The sequence below is a fragment of the Hemiscyllium ocellatum genome, chromosome 24, assembly GCF_020745735.1.
Source record: "Hemiscyllium ocellatum isolate sHemOce1 chromosome 24, sHemOce1.pat.X.cur, whole genome shotgun sequence".
NCBI lineage: Eukaryota > Metazoa > Chordata > Chondrichthyes > Orectolobiformes > Hemiscylliidae > Hemiscyllium > Hemiscyllium ocellatum.
Genome location: NC_083424.1, coordinates 48,662,469 through 48,686,460, shown reverse-complemented (window position 1 = coordinate 48,686,460; position 23,992 = coordinate 48,662,469). Strand labels below are relative to the sequence as shown.

General features: G+C 41.2%; 1 gene segment (V, D, J or C); it reads right to left on the bottom strand.

Moving 5' to 3' along the window:
- Positions 1 to 23,992, bottom strand: part of LOC132827240 (Ig heavy chain C region-like) — a 64,777-nt gene that overhangs the window by 36,926 nt on the left and 3,859 nt on the right. Inside the window, 5 exon segments of the C gene segment in view lie at positions 2,289 to 2,352; positions 12,348 to 12,662; positions 14,976 to 15,317; positions 15,458 to 15,573; positions 20,426 to 20,479. Coding sequence covers positions 2,289 to 2,352; positions 12,348 to 12,662; positions 14,976 to 15,317; positions 15,458 to 15,573; positions 20,426 to 20,479 — 891 coding nt within the window.

The window sequence follows — 23,992 nt, the reverse complement described above, 5'->3', positions numbered from 1 at the left end:
CGTTGTACAGCTATAATGTAACTTTGTTTTCTTCTCTAATCTGTAACTGGGGATTGTAACTATGTATCCGTGTACCTGACATGGCGTTGTAAGTGGCCACTTATAAACTTTTCAGTTAACCCTTTGGGGACATGTGACAATGATCGATTATTTGATCTTACACAGAGTAAATAAAATTGACGGATGACTATCATCTGTGACGCTAAGAACTTCAGAATGGGACTGAGATTGACTGTCAAGTTAATGCTTTTGATGAGAGATGCATTGCCATAATAATTTGCACTGATCATCCTAGGCTAAAGGTGGGGCTATTTATGATCTGACATCCTCCAGTTAGTTGTTTAGCTGTTGAAAATCATTCAGGGCTTGGTATGTTTGGATTTCAGAGCTTAGATTTGCTCAGTTAGTTGGGATATTGTTTAGTTCTGTCAATCACATACTTGGCATGAACGCCGTCTTGTGCAATGGTTTGGTTACATTGACACCTTTTCTTTAGGTATGCAAGGTGCTAGCTTTGGCTCTGTTGAATTCTGGATTATGTGAGAGTTGATCTCCTGACTTGATATTGGTCGGAGAAAAGGAGATATGCTGGGTCAAACTGCTATCAATCACATTACAGATTCTGATTGAATATAATTCTGCTGCTTCTCATGATCCATACAGACACACAGATGCTCAGTCCTGAGTTAGTAGATCAAAACTAATACCATTTCATCACATTTGTTGGATCATATTACAGGATAAATGGTATCCTTAGCATAAAGGATCGATTTCACAAGGACTGCATCTCTTATGAAAGTGTTGGTGATGGGATCTATATGCGTTTCTCCCTTAGTTTCCTGACCGCCTGCAACAGATCTAGTCGACCAGTTATATCCTTTAGGACTTGGCCAGCTCAAGCAACAGTGGCGCCATAGATCCACTTTTGGTTAGTAATATTAAAGCAGCCCAGCATGAATCTGTTCTGTGCCTTTGCCACATTCAATGCATCATTTAAATGAAGTCAAAATGGGGGCTAATTGATTCATGATGGGGATAGATGAGAAAGGCTACAAGAGAAATAACAGGAGATAGCCTTGCACATCGTTCTCATGATGTCATGAGATTTCATAGAATTAGAACTAACTGTTAAAGACTTAAACAACTGTTCATGTTGTTAAGAGCAACTCCCTCCTGACTGCATACTATGTGGTACCATCACCTCGGCTGCAATTATTGGTAGGACATGACAGAAAATAAAATGGTAGCATCCAGGATGTTATCTGATTAATGTGATCCATGAGACTGACCTGGCCAGGATGTTGTTTTACCGAAATACTTCAGATCTCTTACATTTGGCACCAGCATCCACTCAATGAAGATTGCAGTACGACATGGCAGGAGCAAATCACAATACCTCAAAATGAGGTATCAACCCGATGGTGCTCCAAGTCAGGACTAATTGATCGACAAACAGCATAAGCTGCAAGTGATAGACAGAGCTAAGTGATCTCACAATTAACGGTTCAGGTGTAAGCTGTGCACTGTTGCCACATCCAGTTGTCCATAATAATAGGCAATTAAATAACTCATTGAGGTGGAGACTCCACAAATATCCTATCCTCACTGATTGAACAGTCCAACACATTAGTGCAATTCATTATGCTGAAGCATTAGTAACAACCTTCATCTGAGAGTGCTGAGTGGATGATCTACCTCGGCCTTCTTTAGAGGTCACAGAATCACAGATGCCAGATTTCAGCCAATTTGATTCACTTCACGTGATATCATGAAACTGATGGAGACACTGGGTACTGCAATGTCAGTGGCCCTGATATGATTCAGGCAATTGTGCTGAAGACTTGTACTCCAGAACTTGTAGCGCCTTTAGACAACCTATTACAGCACAGCTACAAGAGTAGCTTTTACTCAGCAATGTGGACAATTGCCCAGGTATGTCCTCTACACAAACATCAGGACGAATGCTACCCTGGTCAATTCCCATTTCATCAGTTTGCTATTGATCATCAGTGAAATGATAGAATGTGTCACCAACAGTGCCATCAGGCAGCACTTGCTTAGCAATAAGCTGCTCATGAACACGCCCTGTTTAACTGCCAGACTAACTCAGCCCCTGACCTCATTACAACTTTGGTTCAAATACGGACAAGAAGCCGAATTTCAGAATTGAGGTGAGAATGACAGCTATTAACATCAAGGCCGCATTTCATTGAGTTTGTTGCCAATGAGCTGTAGCAAAACTGGAGTTAATGGTGTTAACCCTCTCAAAAAGTAGCCCAGACCCTAACTTTGCGAGTTGGTTTTTGCAGGTGTAACACAGATATCCAGGAGTGATGCAGCTGGCAAAACCACCTATTTTTAAACAAAACCAAATTTTTAAACAAAACTGAACACCTCGCAGTTCGTGTGTCGGCTAAACCGCTCAACTGTTGATGTTATTTCCATTACCCTCCATTCGGCCTTCACCCAACTGGAGAAGAAGAACAGGTACATCAGGCTACTATTCAGAGACTTCTGCATCATTCTTCAGCACCTGATTGGAAAGCTGTGTCTGCTGGACCTAAATACCTCCCTTTGTAGCTGGATCCTGGACTTCCTTATTGGGAGACCACAATCGGGCCGGATTGGGAACAGCATCTCCAATATCATCACACTGAGCCCGGGACCCTCCAGGGCTGGGTGCTCAGTCTACTGCTGTTCACCCTGCTGACACAAGACTGTGCAATGATGCACAGGTCGAATCACATTACCAAGTTCGCTGATGATGTCACTGTGGAAGGTCTCATCAGCATGAATGATGAGTCAGCAAACAGAGGAGGTGCAGCCACTAATGGTCAGGTGCACAGCCAGCAACCACGTTCTCTGAAAGACGAAAGACATGGTTGTTGATAGGAGTGCACAGCGAAACTACTCTCTGCTGCACATCGATGACTCTCCCGTGGAGATCATGAAGAGCACCAAATTCCTTGGTGTATATCTGGCGGAGAATCTCACCTGGACTCTTAACAGCAGCTCCACATCCAAAAAATCCCAGCAGCGTCTTTGCTTTCGATACAGGCTGAGGAAAGCCCAGCTCCCAAACCTTCATCCTCATCACATTCTACAGAGGCTTCATTGAGAGACCCTTGAGCTATTACATCACTGCCTGATTCGGGAATTGCACCATCTCAAATCACATTCTCTACTATAGATAGTGAGGACAGTTGAGAAGATCATTGGGATCTCTTTTCCCTCCATTGCAGACATTTACATCAAATGCTGCATCCAAAAGGCTAAGAGCATTGTGGAAGACCTCATATACTCGTCATCCAAACTTTTCCCTCTTCTGCCGTCTGACAGAAAATACCAGAGCATTCAGTCTCTCACAGCCAGACTGTGCAGCAGTTTCTTCCCCCAAGCCATCAGGCTTCTTAACACGATGTAATCGGACTCTTTCCCATCTGAAATTCTTTGCACGACTTCGAACTGCTGCAAGAAAAATGTCTATTATTTATCATTCTACTATTGCACTGTAAATTACGTGTTTTGCACTTCTTATGCACTTTATGCCACGTATGAGTGTATAGTTTGTGCTGTCCATGTAGCTGCCCCGTTTTTACTGTTTCACTTATACATGGTAGAAATGACAAATAAAAAATAAACTATTCTAAGTTTACCGAATGAAAGCAAACAAAAGAGAACATAACACTGACTAACATAACCTATCCAAAAATCCAGCAAATATCCCAACTTAATGATGTTGTTTCCAATACTTGCCTTTGCACAAAAGGTAAAATCAAGTACAGGACCTTATAGAGGAGATGTCAGAGAGAGGAGGATCGGCTTGGACCTGCTTTTTTGGGTCCAACATCTCTTCCAACTCTACTGCTTGCTAACCACCCTAACCAGCGCAAAGCTGAGATAGGATAACTGGCCACTCCCCTTTCATTGTACAGGTTTTTGTTTTGCAAAAACGTGAAAGCCTTTTGTCCTGAGGCAGCATTTGTTAGCTATAATCAAACTGACCATAAAACCATTCAATCCTAAACGTTTTCTGAACCTGTGTTCTTACGATCTCTTAAAAAAACATGCGCAACATTAACTTTTTAAAGGAGCACCACCATCATCACATATACCGCCTTTAAAAAAAATGAACCATCAATACCCAAAGATGGCTTAATTTTAAATCCCCTTAGTCCTAAACTGTTAGTACTCTATAACACATGCATACATGTCATTGACTATAAACATGCACTATTACATTCTGTTTCAGTCTGTTTTACTCCTGCCATCAAACGCCTCTGTTTCTATTTCAAGTCTTGAAAATGCATCAGCAATCATATTTTCTTGTCCTTCCATATGTGCAACTTTCAAACTGAATGGCTGTAACAACAAGCCCCATCTAAACAGTCTGGAATTTTTGTCCTTAAATTTCTCCACAGACATCAATGGGTTATGATCAGTGTATATGATTGTCTCAGATATGTTACTGATAACATAAACATTGAAATCTCATAACACCAACACTAAGCTCAAATACTCCTTCTCAACTGTTGAATATTTCTGCTGATGAATGTTCAGTTTCCTGGAGACACGGCCAATAGATCTTTCCACCTTCTCGTCATCTCCTTGCAAGAGAACAGCACTGACACACACATCACTTGCATCAATAGCCACCTTGAATGGCTTTGTGTAATTCTGTGTGGCCAATACTGCGGCAGTGGTTAACACAGCTTTCAAATGTGTCGACAGGCCTCTGTCAGTCGGTTGGCAATTGGAATTTCTTGTCTTTCCTGAGCAAATCAGTGAATAGAGCAGCAAATCTGCTAAAACTTGGCATAAATGTTCGACAAAATCCATTCAATCCCAGGAATTGTACTACTGCTTTTATTGTTGATGGCATGGGGAACTCCCCATTACCATTGTTTTGGCATACCAGGGAGCCATTTATCCATGTCCAATAACACCTCACAGGAAGGTGACTTGGGTTTGGCAAATTCACTTTTAGCCAGGTTTATCACCAAGCCTGACTTCCAAAGTCCATCAAACAATGATGATAAATGTTGCAATTGTTTCTTCCATGTGCGATTAAAAATCACCAGGTCATCAACATGTAGGGTAATCCAAAAGTGACCTTATTGGTTAATCTCCGAAATGTGGCTGGCACATCTTTTCACGCCAAATGGCATGACTTTAAACTGATACAATCCATTCAGCGTTATGAAAGTCAATCTTGCCTTCACTTTTGCAAACAAAGGTGCCTGCCAGTATCCTTTGAGTAAGTCCAACTTAGTTGCTTGTCCTACCTTTTCAACACAGTCTTCCAAATGTGGAATTTTACCGACATCAGCTTGTGTAACTTCATTCATTTTGCAATAGTCCACACAGAACCGTTAGGTGCCATCTGGGTTCAGCATCATTGCTATGGGTGAGCTCCAGTCACTGTAAATCACATTGATTATGTTGTCTTGGAGCATGCGTTAAATCTCCTTTTGAACTGTGCTAACTTTAAAGATTATGTCTATAAGGATGATGCTTAATCGGGACAGCATCTCCTATATCTATACCATGCATAATTAGGTTAGTGTATCCCAGCTTATTTCCACATGCCTCCTCATGTAATAGTAAAATCTCTTTTAGGTAATACCGATTTTCCTGTGGAAGGTAACTCAATAATTTATCCCAATTTTTGACAACTTCTTCATTGTCAAATTTGAGGAATGTCCTATTCAGAATCCTTTGAAGTTGTTTTTTCTCTCTCCGTGTTGTAACCAATAAGTTTCTTTTAGCTTTCCTTCCCTGCCAAAATACCTTTTGAGCACAATCACATGGTACACGCTCTGAGATTTCCTTCCGCCCGGAGTCCTTATCAAGTAGCTCATGTCACTGATTTACCTTTAGACTTGATAAGATCAATTAAACTTTCCTTCTAAAGGTCCACCTATCACTGGAAGCAACATTAACACCTCATTCACAATAGCAAAATTGTGAGTTTTTGTTTTCTGTCTGCTTCCTGTTTCATTGTATGCTGTGATACTTTTAAATGTTGTCTAGCCAACTCCCCCACTCCATTTATCATTCCCTAAAATTTGACACGCAGTCCAAATATGTGGTCTCTGAATTCTAGCGTACCAATTTCTCTTTAATGAATTTTGGTGGTCCTCTCACTTCATGCTCAAAAACTGAATTTGATTGATTTGTTTATGTGTCTCTGTTCACAAAAGGTACTAACGAAATTCCCTTATCCCAATCATCTGGATAGTCCTGACTATAATCCTCAACATGGTATTTAGTGTCTGATACCACCTTTCTAGCACTGCCTGCTACTCTGGTTTGTGCATAGAAGATTTGAATTCTTTTTCCTCAGCTGTCCATAACTTACTTGAATACTTTTGATGAAGTTTGACCGTTGCTCTGATTGTATCTCTGTGGGAAGGCCTTATCTCATGAAAATTTTGAGTAATTCCTCTACAACCCTTTTAGCTGTGATATTGTGTAATAGAACAGCCCTTGGATATCTAGTGAATCCATCCATTATTGTTAACAAATGCTGGCTCCCACGTTTTGTTTTAGATAGGTGATCAATTAAGACTCTTGTAAAAATTTCCTCAAATTCAGGAATAGATATTAAGTGTGTGTGTTTTATGATTGCCTGTGGTTTTCCAATTACCTGCCATGTATGACATACCTGGCAAAATTCAACTACACCATTGCTCAGTCCAGGCCAGTAAAAATGCGTTTGCATTGTAACTTGAGCTTTGCTCACTCGTAAATGTCCCTCTAGTGTCAGCTCATGCACAACTCGCGACACCTCTGTTCTATAACCCACTGGTGATACAACTTGATGAACGTCTGTCCATTTCCCATCTGCCTGAATATGTGATGGTCTGCATTTCCTCATTAAGACATCATTTTTAAGAACATGACATTCAAGGATACATTCAGATTATTTTTCTGTGTGTGACATTTGATGCAATTGTTTTAAATTGTCATCTTTCCGTTGTAACTCAGTACATTTATCTGAGCTAAAGATACCTGGTGTGTCATTTATCTGCTCCTGGTTTGTCAACACGATCAAACAGGTTGTCTGTTAATTCCACTTCAAGGTTACCAAATGAAACGCAAACAGAAGAGAACAGAATCCTGAATAATTTAACACACTGGAAAACCCAGCAGACTAGCCCAACTTAATTCTGTTGCTTCAAACATTTGCAACAATCCCCATAAACAGCTCTTGACACAAAAGGTAAAATCAAACACACGGTCTTACAGGAGAGATGTCACAGAGAGAGGAGGGTCAGCTTATAGCTCCTTCTTTGGGTCCAGCAGCTTTTTCAATTCTCCTGTTTGCTGACAACCCAAACCAGAGTCAAGATGAGCCAGGAGAACTGGCCACTCCTCTTTCATGTATAATTTTTTTTTTCAAAAATTTGAAAGCCTTTTGACTGAGGCAGTATTTGTTTGCTATAATCAAAGTGGCTGTAAAACTCTACTTTTTGGAAACTGTGTTTTTACGACCTCCTGATAAAAAGGACAACATTGCCTCGTTGAAGGAGCAGCATTATCACAATGGGAGTTAGAGGAAAATCTGCATCACTGGTTCGAATCTGACATAGCACACAGGAAAGTGGTTGTGCTTGTTCGAGATCATTTATCACATATCCAGGACATCTCTGAAGGAGTTCTTTAGGGAAGTGTCCGAGGCCTAACCATTCTCAGCTGCTTCATCAATGATCCTCCCACCTTCATAAAATCAGATGTCAGAATGTTCACTGACTAGTAAACATCATTCAGCACCATTTACAGTTCTACACATATTGCAGCATTCCATGTCCAAATGCAATAAGACCGGGGAAATATTTGTTAGCTCTAAATAAACTGGCTGTAAAATTTTGTTAATTCTTGGCTGGCAAGTAGTAGGCAGTGATCATCTCCAAAATGAGAAGTTACAACCATCACCCTTTAATATTCAATGACGTTATCATCATAGAATTCCACACTTTCAACATCCTGATGGTTGCTATTGACCAGAAATACATTTGGACTTTTAATATAAATGCAATGGTTGTAAGAATAGGTCAGAGTCCAGGAATACCGTGGCAGAACTCGCCTCCTGACGTCCCAAATCCTGTTCTGCAGGGTATAAACCTGAAATGTGATTAAAAAGTATTTTTTAATCTTCTGCAAGGTATAAACCTGAAATGTGATTAAAAAGTATTTCACATTTGCCTGGACGAATGCAGCTCCAACAACATTCAAATGTCTTAATACCAACCAGGTCAAAACAATCCGATTGATTGGTACCACGTCCAAAACACTCATTCTCTCCACAACCAACAATTCGTAGCAGCAGTGTCCACTATCTACAAGATGCACTGGACAAATTCGCCAAAGATCCTATGACAGCAGTTTCCAAATCCAGAATCTAAAAACCAAAAGAACTGCAGATGATGCAAAACAGAAACAAAAGCAGAAATTGCTGGAAAAGCTCAGCAGCTCTGGCGGCAAATGTGAAGAGAAATCAGAGTTAACGTCTCAGGTCTGGTGACCCTTCCTCAGAACCTGGGCCTGTACAGCTTTTCGTCCAACTTCTGGTTTTATCACTTCCATCCAGAAGAACAAGGACTGCAAATGCATGAGAATAACATTGTAGTGATTGGAACGAGGTAAGCCAGGTAAACCTCATAGAATTTGAGTTCCCTGACTGGGGCTGTTTTCCTAGACTAATCAGAGAATCCTAGTTGACAGATATTCAGAGGAGCGTCAAGTGTTCTGGTTACTCCATGAGCCGGCTCTGAGCTAGCTAGGTCAGTATCATGTACCTATAAACAAAGGGTGGCTTAGTGACAGGATATCGGCTTTCGTGGAGTCATTTCAACCACCACCTGCAAGCTCTTCTCAAAGCAACTCACAAACCTGACTTGGAAAACCAGTGCTATTCATTCACTGTAACTGGTTCAAAACCCTGGAAGTTCCTCTCTCATAACATCGTGGTCTAAAATACTTGATGGGCTACAGCAGTTCAAGAAGGCAGCTCATTGAGACCTTCACGAGAGCCACTAGGAATGGGCGAGGAATGCTGGCCCAATCAGCAACGCCTATGCCCATGAATGAATAAGACATATTATTAAGGAATTTTGTGGTGTACGTTGTTACCGGTTCTCGTGCCGAGATAATTGCTGGGAGCTCAGTCCAGTTTCATTCCTTTTCGCAGACTTTGTAGTGATCATTTGCATCCGAATTGCTTATTAGAACATTTTAGATGGCATTTAAAAGTTAACTATTTATGTAGATGTGGAATCCCGTGCGGCCCAGACCTGTTCAGGATAGCAGAGCTACCATGTGCGGCACGGTGGCACAGTGGTTAGCACTGCTGCCTCACAGCGCCTGTAGACCCGGGTTCAATTCTCGACTCAGGCGACTGACTGTGTGGAGTTTGCACGTTCTCCCCGAGTCTGCGTGGGTTTGCTCCGGTTTTCTCCCACAGTCACAAAGATGTGCGGGTCAGGTGAATTGGCCAAGCTAAATTGCCCGTAGTGTTAGGTAAGGGGTAAAATTTAGGGGTATGGGTGGGTTGCGCTTCGGCGGGTCGGTGTGGACTTGTTGGGCCGAAGGGCCTGTTTCCACACTGTAATCTATAAAGGACATTAATAAATGAAGTAATTAAGAAAAATATTCCGTGACGAATTCCAGATCTGCTTTCAATTCCAGATTTTCATTATTAATCGAATTCAAATTCCACCATATACAACGGTGGAACTCGAGCCCATGACCTCAGCCTATTGCTTTAATACAATATAGTTTGAAAGCAATATTCGCATTTCGAGGATGCACACATTTCAAGTCAGATCAACACAGATTATTGGCACTATATAGAATGCACCGTTATCCAATTATAGCAATGAAACCAAGCGTTCGTTATTTTATTGATTATGTTTAATCTGTAGCTTTTCTTCCTTGGCTCATCTTTGCTCTATATTTTCTGATTGGTGTTTTATCATTTATCTGGTCAGAGGTGTTCTTCATACTGCTGGAGCAGGTGGAAGTTGAACTCGGGGATTCTGGCTACCCTTACCTAACAAAGATATAGCAATGACAATCTTGATAATTTCTATTCACCGATTATCTTTGAAGATTACGCATCACTGTTGAAAGCAATGTGCAAGTTTGTGAAGATCTGGAGTTGCCGGTGTTGGACTGGGGTGGACCAAGTTAAAAATCGCACAACACCAAGTTACAGTCCAATAGGTTTATTTGGAAGCACTAGGTTTCTTGACGCTGCCTGATTTTTAATAAAGTTTGTGAAGGGTTTCTTCTTGATTTCAATGCTAATCGGGTTCAGTTTTAATACTGCGCTAGTTTTCTTTTGCATCATGTGCTGCAGCAGTTTTTTTTTGTTTATACCTGTGTTTTGTTAATTGTTTCCAACAACTTTACCTGACCAATTTTCAACCTTCATATTTAAGTGAATACAAAACACATATTTGAAATTTGATAAGGCAATTAAACGCTTAAAATCAGGGGATCATCTTGAAGAATTTGTATTCTACCCCTTCAAATGCCAACGTATCTAATATCTGGGTGGGGAACTGGATTCTGGGAGCAAAAAGTTCCAGCGCAACCGCTTTCTTAAACATATACTAATGACTTAGATGAAAGGGAATGGAGACGTATATAAAAGTTTACAGATGACACAATGCAAAGTGTCACAGTGAGCTACATAACAGCCTTAATGAAATCCGGTAGAGGTATCTATCTTTTGGTGCCAAAAACTAAGTGTACCACAACAGATATGGTCTGACTGCGACTCTGTACTGGAGAAACACTATTTCCAGTCTTCTTGTAGCAAGTATTATGAGTGTCTTTTCCATGTCTTATTACAATAATGCTCTGGTTTTCATTCCTTTTTCATATGAGCACCTAAATCTGTTCACTAATCCACAATGCCGAACATCTGAGGATTGAGTAAAATATCCGTTTCTGTTACTCTCAAGTTCAGCGTGGACGCGTAATTTGTCACTGCGATATTTTGATGTCAGTATTTTGGATATTCACGTTCTCTACCGGATTTCATTGAGGATGCCATGTAGCTCACTGTGACACTTAGCATTGTGTATCTGCAAACATTTATATACATCTCCCTTCCCATTCATCTAAGTATTTAGTATATGTTATAAAAAGCGGTTGCGTTGGAACTTGTTGCTCCCAGAATCCAGTTCCCCACCCAGGCGATGAGGAAATGAATCCTTACTCTTTGTTGGCACTCTCCTGCCTCCCAACCAATTGCCAACTGCTTCCCTTAGATATCTGCAGATGGCGGAGTTTATTTAAACAGCCTCACTCTGCCTCCACCCATTGTGCAAATTGACTTTTTGATGTTCCAGGTCTATCACTTCCCAGGTTCTTATTATAAGTTATGTTTTATGGTACCTTAAACGGGCGCATAAGCATTCAATCTATGAAATATTCGTTGCAAGCAATACTTTCTAAAATAAACTTCAGATCGTTTTAGCAACTTTTCTTCCTATAATTGTGATAATGTTCAATTGTTTAGTCAGTCCAAAGAAAGACAACATAGAGGAATAGATATTGCACTGAGTTCAAGATTACTCTGAAGTAGAATTTTACAAGCGTGTTTCTAAGTGAGTTGGTTTCTGGTAAAAAGCCCCATGAAATCTGCAGTTATGTTTCACAAAATATATTGCCACCAATGTCAAAATAACTATGATGAGCAAGAATTAAAGTTGTTAAACTATTTCGTAAAAAAAGAGAAACTGTCGTGCCACGTCAGAAACTGCACTGCAGAATTAGGTCCCCAAAAGAAAAGGCAGGCGTAGCGTTTACTCTAAATTTGTAAACCCAGATGCGTTAGCACTTTCACAATGTGCTTTTGACTTTAGCATGCGCATGAAGTGCCGCTCATTCCTATACCGATATGAGCTAGAGAAGTGTATCTTTTAAAAAAAGTCGTATGATTAATTTCATAAATTCCAACTAACCTATCGTATGTGTCCAAATAAGATTAAACCATTAAACTTGACTTTTTTCATATTCAGCATGTTGCTCTAAGTGGCCTCAGTGACGTCGGACAGAAATTAATAACCGCAGCTGAGATCATGGGACACAAGTTTTATTACAAAGCTATATTTGCAACGTTACATTGAAACATTGATAATTTCAGGGTGAACGCTCTTTAAACTACAGAAAGCAGGACGCAGCCGACAATTTGAACTATTGCGTTTGTTAGAAATGTTCCGTTTAAAACTGAACATGTAATAGCTAATTGGGGAACTTAGTTTTCAATAAGTTTCTCTAATAAGAGGGATAAATGTACAACATTTATCTGCTGACAATCTTCTGTCAGATGCAGTTGGATCTCGCAATAGTTCCCTGAAGTGGATTTGTCAGAGTCTCGTGTTTAACCCCACAGGAGTAAAGTTCGTGTAAGTTCCATTCTGAGGCTGACAGGGTCAGATAACTGCTCACGCTGAACGTGTTGTCCGTCTCCTGTTGGATCCGACTGGTCTCAACATTATCCCCCCTGACACTGCCATCTATCGACCACTCGATTTCCACAGCTCCCGGGTTAAAACCGCTCACCAAACACACCAGGGTCGCCGTGTTCTTTTCCGTGATTTGAACCGATGAAGGTGGAAGGAGGGAAACTGTGGGTCTCCGCGGTTCTGTAAAGTAGCAATAAATGAAATTGTAATAAAACTGGAATTAATATTTTACTCCCTTCAAATCTCTTTAAATTCGAAGTCACTACTTAAAGAGTAGCATAATAGAAACCCTAGCTTGATGAAAATTAAACTGGAACCTGAGATCTACAGCTCTAGGGAAGATATAACCCGAGAAGTTGTTTTTCATTTTGCCAACTGTGAGGTACCAAACGAAGGTTCTCCAACGTGAGAACATTTAAAACGAAAATATATATATAAATCTGGACATAGCAGAGTATTTGGGGAAACACGGCAGGTCTGACATTGTCTGTAGAGAGAAAATCCCGCGAAGTCACTGGACTCCAAACGTCAATTCTCTTCACAAATACTGCCAGACCGGCTGAGTTTCTCCAACAGTCTCTGCTTTTTATTTCAGATTTTCTGTATCCACAATCTATTAGTGACAACACCTGGAAAATCGCAGAGGGCTCTCCCATCGCGTACGAAGTACCAGGATCGGAGGCATCCGTGGCGTCAGGGAATTAGAAGATATCATTTCAACAAAACGACTGAGTTTCCTAAAACATATTTGCCAACCTTGTAACTAATTGCGTCCTTATTGGATAAACAGAATCCATCACTGTCTTGGAAATGCAAACACAAATGCCCCTGGCCAGCATCAATCTCTCAGACAATGTCGCGAAAGACAACAGCTCGTTATCACAGCGCTATTTACCGGTGAAGGGCCTCACAGTTTTTACACTACAGAAATGATTGCAGTTCAACAGTATACATTGACTGCCACTGGCCTGTCCTGAGGTTCTGTTACATGCTGTACCAATCTTAATTCCTTGAGCTGCTCTCTCTTTGGGCACCATCTGCGCTCATCTGATCACTACCACTACACTCGCCCTCACTCCCGCAGCACCGCCTTCCTGTCTCCCCCGCCCTACACCACTCCTGCGTTCAACCTTGTATATCTTGTAGTGTTTAGCAACTTGTTTGTTCTCTTTCTTCTGATTAAACAGAATTATTCTCATGGTACTATAAATAAATATATAGCCATTCGCGCTTTAACTAGAGTGAGCTGCAAACACTGAGCGAAACGGTTTATGTAATTCGATGATTAAAACAGTTCTTTTTCCAAATCTTGATCTAGAAGCTGCAGCAATTCGTTCTGGCACCGAGTTCCAAAGTCAGGCACGTCAGCGCTTCTAACCAGCACCAGTGTTGCCCCTCTCAAATAAACAGTGTAGCCGCATTCTGAGAGTTAAAAATCACAAAACTCCAGATTATAGTCCAACAGGTTTATTTGGAGTATAACCTGGTGTGCGTGATTTGTAACTTTGTACACCCAATCCCACACCGGCTCCTGCAAAAGCATTCTGAGAGATTCGCTTTGACCTGTACATTGTTACAACGTGCAGGTTGAAATTGAGAGGAATCAGTTAAGTGTTACCAGTTCCTTCTACCACAGCTCCTGTACCATCCTCAGTATAGGTGAATATTCTGAGACTGTAATAGACGGCGTCCCGCGGGATTATTCAACAATATTCCAAGACATTAATTAACTTAATACCAAAGCGCGAAGTATTTTCCGGTAATTTTTTCTTCTCCTGAGATGTGTACCAGAGACATTTGTTTGAAGAAAGAATAAATGTACTGAAATGATGCCTTTCTGTTTTATGTTGCGCCTTAACCCATTTCAACCTGTGCAGCCAAAAAATGATATTACACACCGTTGGAATATCTGCACATTCTGTATATAACCACTCACTGAAATTAACCACACATTCGGCAATTCAATTACAGAGACAATGATCTGGAGGGAAAAAAAATCATCCTAAGACATGCCCGAACGATTGAGCGAACAAGAGTAACTAGTCCGGTGATCTATAAATAAAATAACCATCCTGCCTGTGACTGCGCCGCAGAAATTGGATCAGCGTTGGTCAAACTGACTGACCCCAGCACAAAAACTACGTTCACTTCAGTCATCTGGATTAATGTGAAAGGTAGAACTGAAAATCATGGAGAGTGGTTTTCGCTGCTTAGAGACAAATGAGAGGGAATTGGAGCAAAACGCCACACTGTCCTTCCGCCGTCTCACACTCGGGTCGGCGTTTATATCGCGGTGCTGCTTTCAGTGGAATGAAAACGGCGTCGCGCGAAAATTGTAATTAAGTAAAACTGAACGTTTGGAGCGGGGCTTTGAGGGTCAGGATACAATCGCTAGGCCAGACTCGGCACTGGTGTTTCCAATTCGGTAATTTTCCACAAAAATGTCGAACTCAAATCGAGACCTCGTGTTGAGGTGGCCCACAGTTAACTTACCGCTCAGGTTTAGTTTGGTTCCTTTCCCGAATGTCACTATTCCACTACTTGCTACCGCGCAGTAATAATCGGCGGCATCCTCCGATTGCACGTTGGTGATGGTTAAATGCATCTTGTTACTCGATGTGTCCACAGACCCGGTAAATCGGTCTGGGATTCCCGAAGCCGTATCATAAGATTCGTCCCAAACTAACACCGGGGCATTTCCGGGTTTCTGCCAGTACCAGCTTGCGAAGTAGCTACCGATGCTGCCTCCGGACATGGTACAGGTGATCTTCACAGTTTCCCCCGTGGATGTTGAGATGGATCCTGGTTGAGTCAGCGCAGGATCCCCGTACGTACCTGGTGAAGCAACAAGTCAGAGATCAATCACTTGTTGCAATTACAACTGTTTTTCGTTTACGGCCGTTAAACTCAAGCGTGACAACACAAAAAAAGCAACGTAAAAAATAGCCATAAGGCAAATTAGCATGTTTACTTACTTTGGAGACAGAGCATCAGTGCGGCGAGAAATCCAACCCATTCAGTCATGGTGAAGGTTCTACTGGTTGGGGCATCAACGTGTTGCTGGGATCTTTCCAATACCTCCATTAAGTACCTGCAAACCAGGAAAATTACTGAATTTTAATGATTCATGCAAATCTACAACCACGTGATATCGGCCAACAGGACCAAGCCTCAGATAGGATTTGCATAAACGCATTGCAGTCTTATTTTTAGAAAAGAGAAACAATTTGCCAAAGTCATAGATTATGACACAAGAATGATTGAATCCAGCGTAACAAAAGATGGGGCACAGTTAGGAACGAAGATTAGATGGTGTTATGCTTGTAGTTCAGAAGCCCGAAGAACATAAAGGAAAGCAAAAACAGTGTTAACTGGGGAATTAGCAATGAGGTCCAGGCGAAGAACAAGTTACTTAAATAGGTTTTATTTATACATATGCAGGAAGGCGAAGTTAGTTCAGGACTGATTGTCCTAACGGTTGGAATAATGGAAATAGTTCAGTTACATTTGCATTCATTTTGTTTTCATAATTTCTATCAAAATTAATTCTTACCTCACGTTGTTAAATTTCGTTTGCCATGTGCCTAGTCGTTTTTCTGTCTTGTGGGAAAATGTAATCATTTTCCTCAAGATTTTCAGTAATTCTGAGTTATTGTCGTCTGTAACTAATTTCTTTTTTAAAAAATGCCCGCATTTCCACGCCAACAGTCCATTAGGACAGGAGCACAATTACTTCATCACTCATTTCTGGAGTTAGAGCAGCACATGCTGACGCAAGCCTGAGAAAAAAACCACTTACCATGGTTCTCTGATTTTTGTCGTTTAGTTAAATATTGAACAGCTCCCCTGTAAGCGAATTCAGTTCATTTTAGCTACCACGTTTATTACACAGTACTCAGTGAAACGGTATGTTTACAACTCCAGTCACAATCATCAAATGCTCACTATTCAGAAACTTTCCTTAGCGTTTCACTAAATCAAGCTTGTTAAACACAATTTCGCTTTAATAAGTCCTTGTTGGTTTTCACCCATAAATCCCGATTTTGCCGCGTGCCTAAGAATGCTATGCCAAACTGGTGTTACCAAATGTTTTCCAACTGCTGACGTTTAGCTGTTTAGCCTGTAGATGTCAGATACATTTTTTTTGCTGAACAGGGATAAATGTTTTGCATTTCTGCAGTTCTTCATGTGTACTTAGTAAATCTTTATGATGTGTGTATGCACACAAACAAACATACACACATATATAAAACAAACATATCCACACTTTCGGGGGGAGATATGCACTAATGAATAAGCCAAGCATTATCGCATGTTCCCAATTTCTCTTGACAAGGTGATGCTGATTAAAGGCCTCAAACGTCGATTTTCCTGCTCCTCGGATGCTGCCTGACTTGTGCCTTTCCAGCACCATACACTTGACTCTAATCTCCAGCATCTGCAGTGCTCACTTTCGCCGAGGGGTTGGTGAGTCATCTCCTTCAAACAATGTTCTTTATGTGGTTGTGGGAGTTGGATAAAGGGAGCTGGTGATGTAGATATACCCACAGTGTTATTGGGAAGGGAGATCAGGACTTTGATACAGCGATAGATAGTTCCAATTTAGGATTGGTTTGACACAGAGGAAATCTTGCAGCTTGTGATATTTCGATGCATATGCTGGCCTTAATCTTCTAGGTCTTCTGAATGATTGAGACATCTGTTCTGCAAGGTGCTGACGACGGAGCCTTGATGGGTCACTGCAGTGCATCTGGTAGATGATGGACAATGCTGTCCCTGATCATCTGTGGTTAGATGTGTGCAATTTGGAGATACTGAATGAAGTGCCAGTCAAACAGGTCGCTTTTTCTGGATGGCATGGAGCTTCTTGAGTGCTATTGAGCCTTCACTTATCCACGCAAATCGAGAGCATTCCATAAATGCCTGCCTCGTGCTTTGTGAATGGTTGGCAGATTTTGGGAGTTAGGAGATGAGTTAATTGCTGCAAATTTCCGAGGTTCTGAGTTACTCTTATAGCCACAGTTTGTCCAGTTCAATTTATGGTTAACGGCATTCAACAGATTATTGAATAAGTGGGAAATGTCACTTCCTGGCATTGCTGCTCTGTGAATGTCTCTTGCCAATTATCATTTGGTTGGATCTTGGTACATATGGACACGTATCAGTATTTGAGACGTTGTGTGAGTTGGGTGTTGAACATTGTGAAATTATCATTGAACATCCACATTTATAGCTTCAAGCTAGAAGTAAGGTCATTAATGAAGCAATGGAAGTTGTTTGGGCCTACAGTAGGACTTGGAGGAACTACTGAGGAACTCCTCAGAGATGTCTGGAATTGAGACTATTGATCGCCCAGCAGCACAACCGTTGGTCTTTGTGTTAGATATGACCTAAAATGACTGAGAGTTTTCTGCCCATTTCTAGATTTATTGGAGGAATGGACCAAATGTTGTCTCGATATCAGAGATACTTACTCTCACTCCCCCTCTCAAGTTCAGGTTTTCTGGCCATGTTTATGACTCGGTTGCAATAAGATCAGTGCCCATGTGATCGAACTGAAACCGATTTTTTAAATGCATTCTAATTAATCTCTCCTTCGATGTTATTATACAGGTCTAGAGCAAACGGAACTTGAACCCAGGCCTCCTGGCACGAAATTGAGCTGAAAGTATCCTACAGAAACCAAGTGTCAATCTGCAGCTTAATGCGAATCAGGTATCCTTTGCTAATACTGTCGATGACTCTTTCCATCACTTTTCTGATGACTGAGAGTAAATTGCTTGGACTTCGATTGTGTTGGATTCGTTCTGCACTTATCCCTGTGGATCAGGTGATTTTCCACGTTGTTAACTGGATGCCAGAACTGCAACTGCTCAGGAATTGCTTGCGTCGGTGTACAGCCAGCTCTGGAGCACAACTCTCCTGTACTATCGCAGGAATGTTGACAGTGTCAATAGCAGTTTCAATATCTAGTGCCATCAATCGTTTCTTAAAATCACGTAGGGTGAATTGAAGAGGCTGAAGACTGGGATCTGTGATGCTGGGAACCTTTGAAGGAGGCCAAGTTGGATTGCCAACATGGCACTATTGACTGAAGATTGTTGCAAATGCTTCAGCCTTCTCTGTTACACTGATGCATGGGCTCTTTTAACAGTAAGATTGGAAATTAGTGAGTTCTAAGTAGATTTGTAGCTCAGGTTGAGTTTCTGGATGTAAGTTTGCTCACTGAGCCGGAAGGTTTGATTTCAACACAGGAAATGATATCACCAACCCAAGCAAACCTAAATGCATAAAAAGAAAGTGGGACGTAAAACCAGCGTTTCACTGGGAGGGAAGGGGGGAGGGGGAGGGGAGGTGGGGGGGGGGGGGGGTGGGGGTGGTGTGCTCACTGATGATGTTATCCAGTATGGTGGCGAAAGGTCTGAAAGCTAACCTTCCAACGCAGTGATGAACCTTACATCCAGAACATTGGGAATAGTTGATCAGCCTTTCCGTCCACTGAATTGTTTAACAGTCCACTACCATTCACAATTGATAGTGGCAGGACGGCAGAATTTGCATCTGATCCATTGTTGGTTCATCACATGCCGTTTCAGTTAGTTGGTATGCAAGTAATTCTGTGTTGTAACTTCACCATGCTGATGTTTTAATTTTAAATATGTATGGTGCTGCTCCGGGTTTGGTCTTCCACGTTCTGCATTGAAACAGAATTGATGGTAATGGCTGAGTAAGGGATATGGTAGACCAGAAGTTAAAGATTTTTGTTGAATACGATTTTGCTGCTGACGAAAGGACATAATGTCTCACGACTGCTCAGTCTTGGGTTACTGAAAGTATTCAAAATCCTCCCACTTAGCACGGTGGCAGTGAAGATGGGTCAACGCTTCCGTTATGAATGTGCAATTGCCAAATGTGCTCTCTTTAAAACATTAACTGGTACCTGTGAATGGAGTTAGCAATATGGGGCAACGTTTAATATCAAAATACACCAGTTAGCTCCCATTGAAGTATATTATTGCGCTTATTAATGAAGGAGTAATAATTAGCGAGCAAGCGTAGAGATGATACGATCATATTGGACATTTGACGTCGAAACTCTGCAACTTCCGATACAATGTAATAATGAATTGTTGAACACGCAAGGTGGTACTAATGTCTCATCGTTACTTATTGATTCAATGTCATGCGGTCTAACACATGTTTTAGGTATCTTTGAGGTTTTATGGACCAAATTTAAGCAACGGAGCTGTGGACAATTCATGAAACATCAAAAAGTTTAAGTAAAGAATTATAGCTAGTCTTAATATAAATGTGCTATTTTCGTGGTTTGGACATTGTAAATGGTATGCATTTTACAGGAGGATTTTCAAAGAGATCTTTCACATACCCTTGACAAACATGGAGGGTCGGTGTGGACTTGTTGGGCCGAAGGGCCTGTTTCCACACTGTAAGTCTAATCTAATCTGAGGGGTATGGGGCATATTGGGGAGTGTTATAAAAAACATTTGGGCGGCACGGTGGCACAGTGGTTAGCACTGCTGCCTCACAGCGCCTGTAGACTCGGGTTCAATTCCCGACTCAGGCGATTGACTGTGTGGAGTTTGCACGTTCTCCCCGTGTCTGCGTGGGTTTCCTCCGGGTGCTCCGGTTTCCTCCCACAGTCACAAAGATGTGCGGGTCAGGTGAATTGGCCAAGCTAAATTGCCCATAGTGTTAGGTAAGGGGTAAATGTAGGGGTATGGGTGGGTTGCGCTTCGGCAGGTCGGTGTGGACTTGTTGGGCCGAAGGGCCTGTTTCCACACTGTAAGTCTAGTCTAATCTAAAAAATGTAAAGGCCTGTTTCCGCACTGTAGGGAATTTAATCTAATCTAAAACATATATGATACAATATTACCACCTAGTGGCCGGATACCATATTGCAGCTAGAGATCGTCAGCGCTTACCAGCTGATAGATGAGGAGAAGGTGATATGCTCCTTCGTTTGTGATGTAAGCCAGCTGTTTAATAGACAGAAATTCAGAAAGAACGGGCATTCAAGGCTATCGTGAACCTAATGACAATTTTGTACATTTTATTTACTTATTCTTTATTGGGAAGAGAACAATCCCTAATCGATTGTTCAGCTATTTCATTCGGTTGCTGAGAACACACCGCATTTCCATAGATCTGGTTTCACGAGTAGGCCAAACCAGATAGGTTTTCCTTCTCTGGAGGATATTATTGTAATAGACATGTGTTCCCAACTATCAATGATATTTTCAGTTCGAGAGTTTACCAATTGAGTTGTAATTCCACAAGAAGGTACGTTGTCGGGATTTGAACTCTGTTGGCAGAAACTTGTCTTGAGCCGATGGATTGTTAAATCAATGGCGTTAAGATTCTGTCACCATTACCCTTGCACAATGGGCATAGTACTTTGGACTCCAGAAAATGCTGGGTTTTTTTTAGCTTATTGTATTGACACTGACAATTAAATGTCTGCTTGTCAAATTGGGAAAGTGCACAGGAGTTGTAGCAAAGAACTGACGTCCTAACAAGACTATGTAACGTAGTTCGTGAATTTCTCTGGGTCCTAAATGCTCTTTCATAAATTGCACGATTATCGTGTGTAACCAACAGGATTACATTAATCCTTTATGGTCCAGCTTCTTGGAACATCCAGTGACTCCTGGAAATTCCTGGTGATTGGACCAGTAAGGTTTCCTCGATCGTTGCGTACGCAGAGGAGTAATCAACAACGTGAATCCAATGAAAACAGTGAAGGATGCTGGCCCAGTTAGGAATTAGAGTGCAGAGCGTTGTAATGACAGTAATGTCTTTATACCTCAGCGTCATATGGAGGAATCCAGAGAAAAAGGCAATGCATGATTCAATTAATTGACAGCTCCAAAATATTAAGCAGCCAGCAGAAAAATGAGATCGCACTCAAGATCAAAAGAAACACTGGGAGTGGTAGCATTGAGTGATAGCATTCAATAGCATAGAATCAAGTTGGCTGAGAAATACAAATGTTTGTGCGAGCATCATCATCAAAACTATTAATTTATATCAGTCGAATAGGACTGTCAGCTGAAGGGGGGTTGGGGGGGTAACACTGCCACTTGACTTACACACGTCTGTCCACAATTACCAGAAGGTACTCATTTGCACTTACCAGTGGAATCAAGATAGCATTGGGCACTAAAACCCTCTGCCATCTTAGACTGTCTCTTGGCAAACTTATTGGTCAACTACTTTTGCAGATTTTCGGGCAAATTCTAACTTAGGGCATTGCACAATGGCGATCACATTTTCCTTTAACCTGCATGTGTAGCTCTAAAATCACAACCGCGACTTGGAGGGAAACTTGCAGATGATGCTGTTCCTTCACGCCTTCCTTTTTTTGGTTCTAATGTGAGCAATATGTGACTTGGGAGCTGCTGTTGTTGGAACCTTTAAGAGTTCCTGTCGTGCATCTTGAAAGAGAATGCATTACCGCCACGACGCATTGTTGGTTTTGATACAATAAAATAGGAATGCATAAAACAGACTTTGTCACTCAAATGCCTAATGCCAAATGTAAAGAGTAAATGAGTTGTGTGAAGCTTGTTCCAAAAAATTCAAGAAGTATTGCAACAATTTTCACCACGTTGTGTATTATCACGAATAATTATCTGAATGATATTTCATATACTATGGACTGCAGCATAGGAATGGTGTAGGAGGAAGCCATTCAACCAATGGTGTCTGCCTTTGGCTGTCTGGGCATTTTGACTTAGTGCTTGCCATTCCCTTACCACGTTTTCCCTGCTCATTCCTTCTACTTAAATTAACAAACAATGTCCTCTTGAATGTTTCAGTCAAGCCTGTTTCCACAAAATTGCAGACAGTCCATCTCAAACACGCTAAGAGGCAGGAGGTTTAGAGGAAATCTGAGAAAATATTTTGTTTCATTCTGAGGTTGGTGGGAATCTGGAACTCACTGCCTGTAAGGATGTCAGAAACCGAAAACCTCGTATCATTTAAGTATTTAGATGGCACACTAGTGATGCCAAAGCATATAAGGCTACAGGCCATATGCTGCTAAATGAGATAAAAGCAGGTGGATCATTTCACAGGTAGAGACTCAATCGGCTGAAGGACCTTTTCTGTGCTGTAGATGTCTATGACTCTACGACTATTTGCTGTGTGAATGGGTTTTAGTTTCTTTGCATCTCGTTTCTTTCTTTTGCAAAACACTTTAAGATGGTGCCCTGTGGTTTTCGGCATTTTTGCAAGTGAAAGTATTTCGCATTATTAGTTCTGTACGACACTTCATGATTTTGAAAACTTTTATCAAATCACTACACAGCATTCGCCTTGCCAAAGAAAATGATGAAGCATCTGTAATGCGAACATTTTGAGATTGAAAGGTCCACCTGCTGAGATCGTTGAGGTTGTTTTTTAATCAGAATTTGCAAAGCAACATGCAAGCGATCAATTGCCACATTTAGGGAATCGACAGTCTTGGAAAATTACAGACCCTTCCTTGCTTGAACTTTGCTCTGAAATGTAGACTAATTATTTGCCTGTTTCCCTTAACATAACAAATGAAATACATTTTAAAAAGTCAGCAATATGACATGTTTGATATTGTTGATATCTCCTGAAAACCTAGGCTCATCCTCTGATGTGAACCCTCAGGGTTGTTGATTATCCATACATATCATGTCCACCACTCTGCCGTCATCCATGTTTGTTACCTATTCAAAAAACTCAATCAAGTTCGTCAGACAGATTTAAATCCATACAGATCATGTCCACCACTCTGCCGTCATCCATGTTTGTTGCCTATTCAAAAAACTCAATCAAGTTCGTCAGAAATGATTTCCTATGCACAAAGCCATGTTGACTACCCCTAATCAGTCCTTGCCTTTCCAAATGCATGTAAATCCTGTCCCTCAGGATTTCCACCAACATCTTGCCCACCACTGTCCCTCAGGATTCCCTCCAACAACTTGCCCACCATCGATTTCAGTAGTAAGGCTTTTCCTTACTACCTTTCTTAAATAGTGGCACCATGTTAGCCAACTTCCAGTTTTCTGGCACCTCACCTGTGACTATCGATGAAGCAAATATCTCAGCAAGGGATCCAGCAATCACTTCACTAGCTTCCTATAGAGTTCTAGGGTATGCCTGATCAGGTCCTGGAGATTTGTCTACTTTTATGCATTTTAAAACATCCAACACCTCTTTCTCGTAAAATGGACATTTCTCAAGATATCATCATCTGTTGCCCCACATTCTGTATCTTTTCTGTAGTAAACACTGATTCAAAATACTCGTTTAGTAACAACCTCATCTCTTCTGGGTCCACACAAAGGCTGTCTTGCTTTGAACCACCATATTCACTTCCTAGTTACCATTTTATCCCTAATACCTTTGAATGTCTGCTCCCAGTCAAGGTTTGAAAGTTCGATCCCAATATCACCAAAATTGGCGTTCTTCCAATTTAGAACTGCAACTCTTTGATCCAGTCCATGCTTTTCCAT